Source organism: Trichoplusia ni, chromosome 17, assembly GCF_003590095.1.
Source record: "Trichoplusia ni isolate ovarian cell line Hi5 chromosome 17, tn1, whole genome shotgun sequence".
NCBI classification, from domain to species: domain Eukaryota; kingdom Metazoa; phylum Arthropoda; class Insecta; order Lepidoptera; family Noctuidae; genus Trichoplusia; species Trichoplusia ni.
This window is the reverse complement of record NC_039494.1, coordinates 614,483-626,590: the sequence shown is the minus strand read 5'-3', so window position 1 is coordinate 626,590 and position 12,108 is coordinate 614,483. Positions and strand designations below refer to the sequence as shown.

The window sequence follows — 12,108 nt, the reverse complement described above, 5'->3', positions numbered from 1 at the left end:
ATGCATTGTAACACAAAATGTCTACCTACTGTCGTCTGTGACGTGAACTCCAATTATACAGCGCGTTGTCCTTGACCTTAAAACTGGGTCACAAGTTTGAGACCTTTCCGCCCAAATATTACCATTGATAAACCTTATCTTTTATTATAAATAAATTATTTTATGATGTTATGGCTTTTTTTTTATTTAGCCTGCTTGAGACCCCACTGCTGGGCAAAGGCTTCCCCCTTTCTCTTCCACACTTCTCTATTTTGTACAAGTTCCCGCCACGTGCGCCCCGCGTATTTGACTAGATCGTTACACCACCTTCGTCGCGGACGACCTCGTCGACGTTGTGCTTCCTCCGGCATCCAGTGTGTGACGATTTTTGCCCAGCGGTTAGGCTAAATAAAAATAAAATAAAAAAAATGGCTTTTTACTTCTTGTACAACCAAAACTGTACCAAATTACCTTGCTCTATAAAATTGAACGATATTGAACTCTACCTTTTTATAGGGCGATTGTCTTTTGTTTTTATTGACTGATGAAAATGTTGTATCTGTTGTTATGACTACTGGTTGCTTGTAAGAGTATTCCACATTAGGCAACCGTTTCAATAAACCCTGGGCCCCAATTCTGCTATTTACAATGGCCGATGAATGAATAGCAATTGAATTGAAATTGACTTGAGCGCATCTTCAAAATTACTAGATGATTATTAATCGTTAATTTGTGAATGAAAGAATCATCTGACATAATATATGTAATACAAAGTTCGAAGACCGCATCTTGAGGTCATGAGGTATTCTTCTAATTATAACTTTATCTTTTTTACATAATATATGTTTGAAAATAGACTTCTACAAACAAAAACTATATTGTTTTTGTTTTGTTAATAAAATGTTTGCCCTTACAAAAATTCTCCTGAATTCTTTCTTTTTTAAATTACTTAAATAGATTAAGGGTCGATTTTTCAATTGGCACATAACTTTTATTCGACGAATTTGTTTGACGTTTTGACAACTTTTTTATAGAAAATATGTCAAACGGCCATATTTATTCTTCAGATAGAAGTTAACTGATGATTGAAAACTCGGCCCTAAATAGAATAAATTATCTCTTAAATACTATATATAAATCCTTTGTTTCTATTGGGCTAATAAGTTCGTGTGTAATTGTGTTTGTTTGAATTTGTTCGTCACCTCTTTACGCTCAACAGCCAGATCAATTTGGATGAAATTTTGTTAGGGTAAATTCGATACGCTGCGTATTTGATTTTTAATATTGATGTGGAATATATGTAAAAGTAAATATATCTTAAAGCTCTCAAAGCACATTTGAATGGTTACTGTTGCTTGTGTTCAATAATAAAAGAATATATTGGCTGGCTCTGAGAAAATGTAAACAAGAACAACTATTAAATATATATTATACTAACACTACACGTCAAACTGGTCATAGATATGATTAGAGAAAGCGTTTAAATAATCTCTGAAGTCACTCCGTGACCCGTCGACCTTGCCTCGCTCAAAATACAGACGCAACATATAAAAACAGATTTAAGCTCATGACTTGTATCATTTGTATCTCAGATAATCATAACAACATGTTGTCTCAAGTGAGTTCCAAATAAAAAAATATTACACGAGGAATATTCCAGCTTGAGACTTCATGGATTTATACTGATCAAAATTATCTTCTCAGATCGTTGCTGTGAGCGCGGTGTTGGCTGTGGCTGCGGCTGGTCTCCTGCCCGCGGCGCACTACTCCCCGGCTGCCGCCGTCTCCTCCCAGAACATCGTCCGTCACGATGAGGGACACCAGATCGCCCACAGCGCCGCCCCGGTCGCCTACGCCGCAGCTCCCGCTCACTACGCCGCCGCTCCCATCCACTACGCCGCTGCCCCCGCACACTACGCCGCTGCTCCCGTTGCCTACGCTGCCGGACCCACTCACTACGCTGCTACCCCCGTCCACTACGCCGCTCCCGTCGCCAAAGTGATCGCACCCGCCCAGAAGGTCCTCGTATCTGCTCACGCTGAGGAATACGTAAGTATTGAACCTGAATTATATTCTGACTAAGACTCTTGATATTACTTTAGCGCCGATATCAAATATATTGTGTTTTACAACAGGCTCACCCTAAATACGACTACTCCTACTCTGTCGCTGACGGCCACACCGGCGACAACAAGTCCCAGCAGGAGTCCCGCGATGGTGACGCCGTCCACGGCGAGTACTCTCTGGTGGAGGCTGACGGCTCCGTGCGCCGCGTGCAGTACACCGCCGACGACCACAACGGCTTCAACGCGGTCGTCACCAACTCCGCTCCCGCTCACGCCGCGCCCGCTCACGTGGCTCACGCTCCCGTGCTCCTCGCTCACCACCACTAAGCAGCACTGATGATGTCGATTAGCATATAAGGAAACGACTTTTGTAAATAGTGTGTATTTATTTATGAAAATAAAACAATCAAATTGTTAAAATCTCTTTAATTCTCTTCAGATTTTTGACGACAATTTAAAGTGATACCGTAACAAGCATTGGCGAGAAATATAATTTTACATTTTGAATATTTTTACATCACCTCAAAACCGTCTTGCAAAAGGGTTTTTTTTTGCATTGCCTTACCTTAAAACCTTTTGACCTTTTTTATCTGTGAATATTAAGCTTTAAGTGGAACCTTTAGCATAATATCCTTTTGATATGATTATGCAACATTATTTCTCAACTGATCTTGCCGATCCGATGATGAAATTGTAGAGTGTTAATGTTAATGTAATTAAATGTTGTTACATGTAGAAAAGGTCTGAAAGAATTTCTTTCATTTAATGGTAGTAAATAATTTAACTTTGTACCTCAATTATCTCCTCAAAGGTAACACATAGAGAACTTATTAACATACCCTTTTATAAGACAACATTGGGTTAAATTATACTAGCCATAGCCAGTAGGATAAATTATTTTTTTTTTTATAGGAAATGAAAATTGTAATTAGTGAATCGTACTGCAAAAGCAACTTTTTATTGAAATCTTTTGGAAATTTAAGATTCACGTCTGTTATAACAAAATATCATCAATTTATAATAAACCGTAAACTATTTACGGAATATATTAATAGTTTCCTGGTGACAATGAATTTAACACAACAATTAAATTTGACCTTATTCAGGGTTATATCTATAATTAAATTAGGTGTATTTAATTTATTGGTTAAATTATTTTGGTAATATAATTATACTAATAAAATATTGAACGACCAATACCTACTATTTTTAAAGCAACGATTGCAGGGACGTCAATGAATAAATAAACTATATAGTTGCTAAATGAAAAATTAAGCAATGAAAGAAAAGAAATCAAATATTATGCACAAAACTAAACAATTTCAAAAAATCTAAACACCTACGTTTTTAAATGTTACTCCATTCAAATTTTATCACAATTGGTCCAGCCGTTTAGGCATAGATTTAAATTGCATTGTCGTCGGTCTTGAAACTACCCTGAAAATATCAGCCTGCTAGCTTGTCGGTTCAAAATTGATCAGATCCATAATATATTGAGTATCCATTGATTCACAAAAAATATGTACCTAAAATATTAGATACATTTTTATGGAAATCTAAAAAATTATTAATAAAATAAAGAATAAAAGATGATGGTAAACCCTTTGGAAGAGGAGGCTGGGTGCTGGTAACGTCATGATGTGCCGATTACTGATCCTGAGAAGTGCCGTCACTCGTTTTTTTCTTCACACAATAAAAGGAAAAATACGTAACTAAGATTTTTAGTCAAAAACCAATTTTAGGGCAACCTTATGAATAAATTGATTATAATTCAGAATTACAAACACGAGAGATTGAAGGAAATGAGACGCAGACGACTGTTAGTAGGCTACTCACATTAATCCAACACTCGTTTTTTAATAACTTTAAAGACCTTTGACGAAATTTTAGTGCTTATAAATTATTTTATGATGGCATCGTAACAACGTATCTCTCATTAAGTTGTTAAGGAGATTAAGTGTAATAAATATCGAAAAAAATAATTAAACGCGAAAATTATTATCTTATTATTAATTTTTACCGCAGTGTCCGAAAACAAGTCAAGTGTGAAATAAATGCATTATCTAGAGAGTTCTTTCTAAATAAGCTAAAGAACCGATCTGCAAAGCAAAAGCCCATCAAGTTATCGACCATTGCCTCGATCTTAATTTTATAGCAGCTACAGTTTTATGTCATCTGTGATTATTTCAAATATCTAGCTATTACGGTTCTTTATTCATAGCTTGGTGACAGACGGTCGTATAGACATCAGATAATTGGTTATTGGGTTCCGTTTTTATCCTTTGATTGCGTTAACCTGAAAATGATATTAAAATTCTAAAAAAGAAGAGAAGAAGTAGTGCCTATTATGGGATTTGAAGTCTGTCCAACTATTAGAGAAATTAAGAGTGTTTTTCTGAATATATTTTGGCCTGTGGCTTTCGTTTCAGCCCTAAAATTTGATACATGATACTTTATTTGAACTCCATACAGGTCTTAAAAATTTAATGGGTAACAGTTGTGGACACTGTCGGTAGCGATAAAAGTTACGATCATACAATCCATAAGTGATACAGGTAGAGGAAGTTTAGCTGCTGCCCTTGACCAAAATAATGTAGGACAGAAGGACAACATTAATTCACCCGATAATATATATAGCTACAAAATTTTATAAATGGTTATTTAATTCTATCAAAATAATTATGTACTTAATTAAAAACAGAATCGCTTTTTCACGCAACGTCATTAAACATCTTAATTTGATAATAGCACCAATTGTTACAAGCAGAATCTTAATGTTAAGCTTCAAAAATTTTATTCAAGATCAGCTCGCCCTTGACCGTGTTTTATTGTTCCTATTAATAAATTCAGTATTCGTGCAGCAAAAAATCATAACGTTACCGGCAGACGGCGTGTCGCAATATCCGATACCATCTTCAAGTTTTTGTATCGGAGTTTGTGAATGAGTGAATCATCTTCATTATATAACAGCGAGTTCGAAGACCGCATCTTGAGGTCATGGCGATAGACCTATGACATTAAGCATATCAAACAACTTAGTAAGGAAATAGGAAATAATAACATCGTCTCCGAACCAGTTATGAAAGACGTGTTTATGTTTAGATGTTGTTCATTAAACGACAATAACCATTATTTAGATGCTATGACTGTAATTGTACACATTGTGAGACAATGTGTTTGGAAAATTAAACAAAAGATGACGAAAAATTACCGAAGAAAGACCTACATTGTTTATTGAGACATTCGATCAAAGATACATCTAAATCATAAATAGACTGCTGTCCGAATGTAGGTTTACTAGATGCTAGTGTCGAAATGTTACCTAAAAAATATCTGTCATAATACATCACTACAATAACTAGACTAGAAGACATTGTGTAACAAATTACCAAATGGTTTCCTTCGGTTAATTTGGGCAACGTTTATATGTATATCAACATAGTACTACACGTTTGGCAGGTAGGTACCGAGAAAGCTTCCAAATAATCTATGAAGCCACTTCGTGACCCGTCGACCTTGCCGCGCCCAAAATATTGAGCGCAACATATAAAAGCCAATCTTAACACATGCTGTGCATCAGTTGTGTGTCAGAAAATCATATCAACATGTTCTCTAAAGTGAGTCGTAAATATTAATGAAGATATAATAGTAAATATAATATTATAAGCTGGACCTTTACTGAGTGTTGGTTATTTTAGATCGTTGCTGTGAGCGCAGTGTTGGCGGTGGCTACGGCTGGTCTCCTGCCCGCGGCTCACTACTCCCCGGCTGCCGCCGTCTCCTCCCAGAACATCGTCCGTCACGATGAGGGACACCAGATCGCCCACAGCGCCGCCCCGGTCGCCTACGCCGCAGCTCCTGCTCACTACGCCGCCGCTCCCATCCACTACGCCGCTGCCCCCGCTCACTACGCCGCTGCTCCCGTTGCCTACGCCGCCGCCCCCACTCACTACGCTGCTGCTCCCATCCACTACGCCGCTCCCGTCGCCAAGGTGATCGCACCCGCCCAGAAGGTCCTTGTATCTGCTCACGCTGAGGAATACGTAAGTATTGAACCTGGATTATATTCTGACTCAGACTCTTGATATGATATTATTATTATTATTATTATTTTGGCGCCGATATCTAAATATATTATGTTTTATAACAGGCTCACCCCAAATACGACTACTCCTACTCCGTCGCTGACGGCCACACCGGCGACAACAAGTCCCAGCAGGAGTCCCGCGATGGTGACGCCGTCCACGGCGAGTACTCTCTGGTGGAGGCTGACGGCTCCGTGCGCCGCGTGCAGTACACCGCCGACGACCACAACGGCTTCAACGCGGTCGTCACCAACTCCGCTCCCGCTCATGCCGCACCTGCTCACGTGGCCCATGCTCCCGTGCTCCTCGCTCACCACCACTAAGGAGTTCTCTATTCCTAGCAGTATAAACCTGTGTAGTTAAAATCCTTGTAAATAATGACAACAATTAATTTATAATAAACAAAGGAAATAAACAAACGTTTTTCTTTATTAATTAATTTTAATGGTTACTTGGCAATTTTTGGATTTTATTAGTAGACTTACTGTGCGGGCTAAATAATAATTCACTTTTTAATTTTCGTAGATACTTGAAGATATACTAAGTATGCATTAGGAATTTTGTTAATTATGTTGTATTTATTAAAATAATTTGCCCCGAACATAATTTGTTGGCAGGGATAAATCACAAAATATTTCTGGTCTGGTTAAAATTCAGGCTCTTTTCAGGACAGCTTCAGACCATGCCTACTCTTCTATTTAGAAGTTTATAAGAGTACCATTGTGGGTTTCGAATGTAGGTTCAATTTGAAAATGATTTCGGCGTTATGGTCAATAGTCCAGTCGTTTTGGACATTTTAAACCCCTATTTGGGGAATAATTCCTAGTTGATTTTTTTATACACCTTTACGAGGGCGTTATTACGAAGTTGTAAACAATCGACATTGATATCGTGCCGGCTAAAAATTACAAAGGTTTAAAGGTCACGAAAATCAGTTTTTTTCACATATTTCGCGACCAATTGCTCGAAGGTCAAAAAAGTCTGGATACAAATTATTCGTTATTAAATTGTCTACAAAAATGTATTGTAAAGTCTTTTAAGCTCTATTGCTTTTTATTAATATTGTAAATGTCTCAAAATCTTTTATTTTATATTTAGTCGTTTCGAGAAAGATGTATTTATCGCATAGGGGTTTAGGTTTTTAGTAAGACACATAACATCTCATTGAAATGACCTTAACTGGGAGATGTTTCGTATTTTATTGTTGTGAGACCAGTCCCTTTATAACTTTATACCTGCCGGTGCCGCTCGAACTGGGCTTCATTCAGTTGAAAATTATTTATTGAATGTTAAATCCGATTATTTCAGTAGTCAGAAACTTGAAAGTCAGACAACTAGTCTAACCAAGGGGTATCGTGTTGCCCAGGTAACTGAGTTGATTAGGTCAGATAGCCATTCGCTGCTTGTAAAACACTGGTAATTAGCAACCACAACATAGCTGGGAAAAGGCTAGACCGATGATGGCCGATGGGGACGTTAAAAAGAATTAGGCATACTCAGAGCTTTAAACAATTACTCGTTTGACCAGGACCACTGACAACACTGACGGTTTGGGCTGTCTCATTTATAAACTTAATAAACAAAAATTTATGTTTTTGAGACGGTAAAGCTGCTTCAGGGTTACGTACTTGTCCGTCCGTACAGTATATGAAGAACCCTTACATCTAGACAATTGAAATTTTGATAATTACATATTTTTGCTGCTAAGTTATTATGAAAATAAGAATGTGGAAAAATAACAATTAGAACAAATAAACTTCGTTTTTTCTTAATATTTGAAACCTTCAGCATATTTTTACAAAACCTTCAGTTTTCAAGTAAAAGAGCATGTTTGACTCACACTATGCCGGTTTTTTTGACTAAACACATTATTACAATAAATGCATGCTTTCCGTATTAAGGTCTCCTTCCTTAAATTCTATTTCATATATTTTTATTTTTATTTTTAGTTGTACAAACGACGAGATTAATTAAACTCGTGCTAGCTCAGTGGTAAAACGGAACGGCTAGGCTAGCTTCCTATATTTCTTTTTTTTCACTATTTCACCATGCGTCTTATTAGAACTCCTTTTTGAACGGGTAGTAAAATACCATAAATACTTTTAACAACTTGCTTGTTTTATTTTCATTATAAATTCATAAATAAATACACACTATTTACAAAAGTCGTTTCCTTAAATACTAATCGCCATCATCGGTACTGCTTAGTGGTGGTGAGCGAGGAGCACGGGAGCGTGAGCCACGTGAGCGGGCGCGGCGTGAGCGGGAGCGGAGTTGGTGACGACCGCGTTGAAGCCGTTGTGGTCGTCGGCGGTGTACTGCACGCGGCGCACGGAGCCGTCAGCCTCCACTAGAGAGTACTCGCCGTGGACGGCGTCACCGTCGCGGGACTCCTGCTGGGACTTGTTGTCGCCGGTGTGGCCGTCAGCAACGGAGTAGGAGAAGTCGTATTTGGGGTGAGCCTGTTATAAAACATAATATATTTAGATATCGGCGCCAAAGTAATATCAAGACTCTTAGTCAGAATATAATCCAGGTTCAATACTTACGTATTCCTCAGCGTGAGCAGATACAAGGACCTTCTGGGCTGGTGCGATCACCTTGGCGACGGGAGCGGCGTAGTGGACGGGAGCAGCAGCGTAGTGGGTGGGGGCGGCGGCGTAGTGGATGGGAGCGGCAGCGTAGTGAGCGGGAGCTGCGGCGTAGGCGACCGGGGCGGCGCTGTGGGTGATCTGGTGTCCCTCATCGTGACGGACGATGTTCTGGGAGGAGACGGCGGCAGCCGGGGAGTAGTGCGCCGCGGGCAGGAGACCAGCCGCAGCCACAGCTAACACCGCGCTCAAGGCAACGATCTGTACAAATAAACAAGCATTAATTGGGACACATAAAAATATTTTAGTAATTATCAAAGATGTTGTACTGTCTAATGATTCCTGTTCCGTCACAAATACTTACTTTAGAGTACATATTGATGTGTTTATGTGAACTGCACAACTGATGCATTGTATGTCTTAAGAGCCGTTTATATAGCACTGAAGTATTGGGCGTGACAAGGTCGACAGGCCAAAGTTGCTCTAAAGTTTAAATCTCTGCAACTTTGGATGTTATATGACTAATCGATGTAATTGTATAACATATTTTTGAATGTATACAATCAATTAGTCACAATTTAGTTTGATTTGTAAATTACTTTCAATTTAGTTTTAGGATGCTTTAAATCGTTTGTGAATGCCGCCTGAAATCTGATGCAAACAAATGTATGCCAACTTATTTTTAGAATACATTTATATGCATTCTACCTATTTATTATTTTAAAAATCTTTTTTAGATGGCTATTTTTGGTACCCTCACTTATTATTTTAAGATGAATAATACTGGATGGGGCATTAGAATAGGAGGAATAAATGCAATGTATCTTTGATAAACAGTTTATAGTTTAAATTAACGTCAATAAATATGACAATAAATATTTTTTCAACATAATATAATTTTTTGTTCAGGTTAAAAAATCACATTTCATATTATGATGTCTCTGACTGCACATTGGCTGATAAGTTTTTTTTCTTCATACAGCAGATATTCTGTGAGAATTAAAAAAAAAGATTATTATTTGAATAATAAAAAAGATGTTTAATATATTCGAATTAAATAACACGTCTATTATTTCTTAAACTCGTTTAATATTTTACTTAATTTATAAAACATGTGTCCGGCTGCAGATCATAGGTTTTATTTTTTATGGTCTGTAATAATAACATATGAATTTTTCTACCTGGCATTCTTGTTCGTGGCGTATTAAACGTGCAGGCTGTGCACGCCTTTTACGGCGTGACCGTGTGACCTGTGGTCACCGGTGTGGGAGACCTTTCCCTGGTTCTCGAACACATATTGAACCTAAAAGTATAACAAAAATACAATTTGATTCAGGGTTTTTTTTGTAGCGTAGTTTTTTTGAAGTAAATAAAATATGATGATTTCAAGGTTTTTGGTTCAATTCGTTACAGGTTTTTACATACAGTTATTGTATTTTGAAAAACAGTATTCGTTGATTACAATTGACTGAAGATACAAAATCTATTGCGAACAAAATCGATGTAGCGGGTTTGTTTGTCACAATACACAGTTTTAAAAATACTTACAGAATCAATTCCATGATTAGTAAGAGCCCTGACTGGATGAGCAAGATGATGGCTATTCATGTGTTGTAAAGAGATACCTTGTTCATGATGATCACTTTGAACGTAATGTGCTACTGGAACTGCTATTTTCACAGGAACAATAGGTTTTTTGTGTATCTCGTCTTCATTATTTTCCATAACCGGAGCAACTCCGACATGTTCTTGTTCCATTTCCTTAAGCTTAATATTGTGCTCTTCCATATCAGGTTCAGTAGAGATATCCTGGTGTGATCCATGTTCCACTATATGCTGAACACTGAGCTCTATTTTATGCTCAGACACGTGATCATTATGAGCGTGGTGATTCTCATTGTGCTTGTGATGTTCCTTATGATCGTAGTGATCATTCTGACTCTGATGCTCAACGTGGTCATGAAAATCCTCGTGGTGATGGTGCAGTTTATCATGCCCATGGAAACTGTTTTGCGCACCGAGTTCATGATCATTGCTTTGATGATGTTCGGAATCATCATCGTCATCTTCGTCATGTTCATCAGGAACGTAAATAACACCTAGTGTATGGTGCTTATCTTTCAAATAATTATTGATATGATCCTCACCGTTTGTACGATGCTCAATATGAGCAGCTTTATCCTGACGTAGGCCGTTATGCTCATCGTGAACGTCGACATCTCCTTGTGCGTGTTTTTCATGCATGACATTATCTTGTTGCTCAATGTGATCATGGTGCTCATGATCGTGGTGCTCATCATGACCGTAGTTTTGATCTAGAACGCGGATAACACCTAGCCCGTGGTATTTTTTAGGATCATGATGATCAGTATGAGCACGAATGTCCCCTGATCGATGATGATCTTGCTGGTGGTTGTCATGCCGATCGCGGTGATTGCCAAAATGGAAGCTTTGAGAAGAGTATCCGTTTTCGATGGCCCCGCAAGCGCCTATAAAGGCTATAAGAGCAACAATCTGTGAAAGTAATAATGAGTTATTTGAGTTTTACGGCGGTGAAGGTAGGGTTTTGTAAAACTGATTACGTAAAAAGTGTTCTTACTTTTAACATTTTCGGTTTGTATGTTCCAAATATCTGCAGTTTGAGTAGACTGACGTTGTTTTCCAATATATTGTTCCTTTTATACCTTTTTTTTCGAATTATCTCAGATTAAAGATTTTTAACCTGGTTTTCACGATTCTTTTAATCTTAATGCTGATTTCCGGTGAATGTAAGGACAGTAAGTTTTGGTTTTGTGTCATTATTGTTTTTGATATTTGAGATTTACGTGTGTTGTAGGTCGGTAAGGCATTATTGTATCGTGATTGACTGTATAACTAACCGGTTTAAAAATTTGGTCAGTGTTCACATTGTCAGCGACGCTTTTGTAATATTTCAGGCGCTTTGAGTCACGATCACGAATATTGCAATGTGTATCACAAAGTAAACGTTTCAATAAAATTAATAGATTAAAAATCTAAAACCCACGTTTTTAAATGTCCATTCAAATTTTATCAAAATCATTCCAGTGTTTTTTATAATGTAAGTTGCATTGTCATCAAGTTTGATGCAACTCTGAAAATATCATCCTGCGTGCTTATCGGGAAGTGCCTCAAAAAATAAAAATAAAAAACCAATAAACAAGAAAGTGAGTGTATAGAAACGTGGGAAAATAAATTAGGATCGGTGACTGTCAGTCGTACTACATCGTCTTAAAAAAAACATTCTAAAAGACATTATGTTTAAATTCAAATGACAACTTACAATAATAGGTATTTATTATTAACCGTTCTTATGCATTAACTGCTACGGTGAGTTATAATAAAAAAGTTTTTAAAATTTTGCTTAAG

At 37.6% G+C, this 12,108-nt stretch overlaps 2 protein-coding genes and 1 pseudogene across 2 annotated transcripts; 1 reads left to right on the top strand and 2 right to left on the bottom strand.

The window, feature by feature from the left end:
* The first annotated feature begins 1,671 nt into the window (after positions 1 to 1,671).
* Positions 1,672 to 6,561, top strand: LOC113502670 (annotated as a pseudogene).
* Positions 6,562 to 8,227: 1,666 nt separating this feature from the next.
* LOC113502359 (cuticle protein 8-like) lies at positions 8,228 to 9,442 on the bottom strand. The gene is made up of 3 exons (XM_026883905.1): positions 9,086 to 9,442; positions 8,680 to 8,982; positions 8,228 to 8,592 (listed from the first exon to the last, which is right to left on the bottom strand). The coding sequence occupies exons 1-3, from the start codon at positions 9,131 to 9,133 to the stop codon at positions 8,335 to 8,337; spliced, it is 609 nt and encodes a 202-aa protein (XP_026739706.1). The 5' UTR covers positions 9,134 to 9,442; the 3' UTR covers positions 8,228 to 8,334.
* A 483-nt stretch (positions 9,443 to 9,925) lies between these two features.
* On the bottom strand, positions 9,926 to 11,329 carry LOC113502669 (histidine-rich glycoprotein-like). Its single transcript, XM_026884322.1, has 3 exons — positions 11,321 to 11,329; positions 10,270 to 11,235; positions 9,926 to 10,024 (listed from the first exon to the last, which is right to left on the bottom strand). The coding sequence occupies exons 1-3, from the start codon at positions 11,327 to 11,329 to the stop codon at positions 9,926 to 9,928; spliced, it is 1,074 nt and encodes a 357-aa protein (XP_026740123.1).
* Positions 11,330 to 12,108: the final 779 nt, after the last annotated feature.

Coding starts and splice junctions, on each gene's coding strand:
- LOC113502669 (XM_026884322.1), bottom strand. Junction 10,025..10,269: donor CTAATCATGGAATTGATTCT/GTAAGTATTTTT, acceptor TTATACTTTTAG/GTTCAATATGTGTTCGAGAA.
- LOC113502359 (XM_026883905.1), bottom strand. CDS start 9,133: ATGCATCAGTTGTGCAGTTCACATAAACACATCAATATGTACTCTAAA. Junction 8,983..9,085: donor ACATCAATATGTACTCTAAA/GTAAGTATTTGT, acceptor TTATTTGTACAG/ATCGTTGCCTTGAGCGCGGT. Junction 8,593..8,679: donor CTGCTCACGCTGAGGAATAC/GTAAGTATTGAA, acceptor GTTTTATAACAG/GCTCACCCCAAATACGACTT.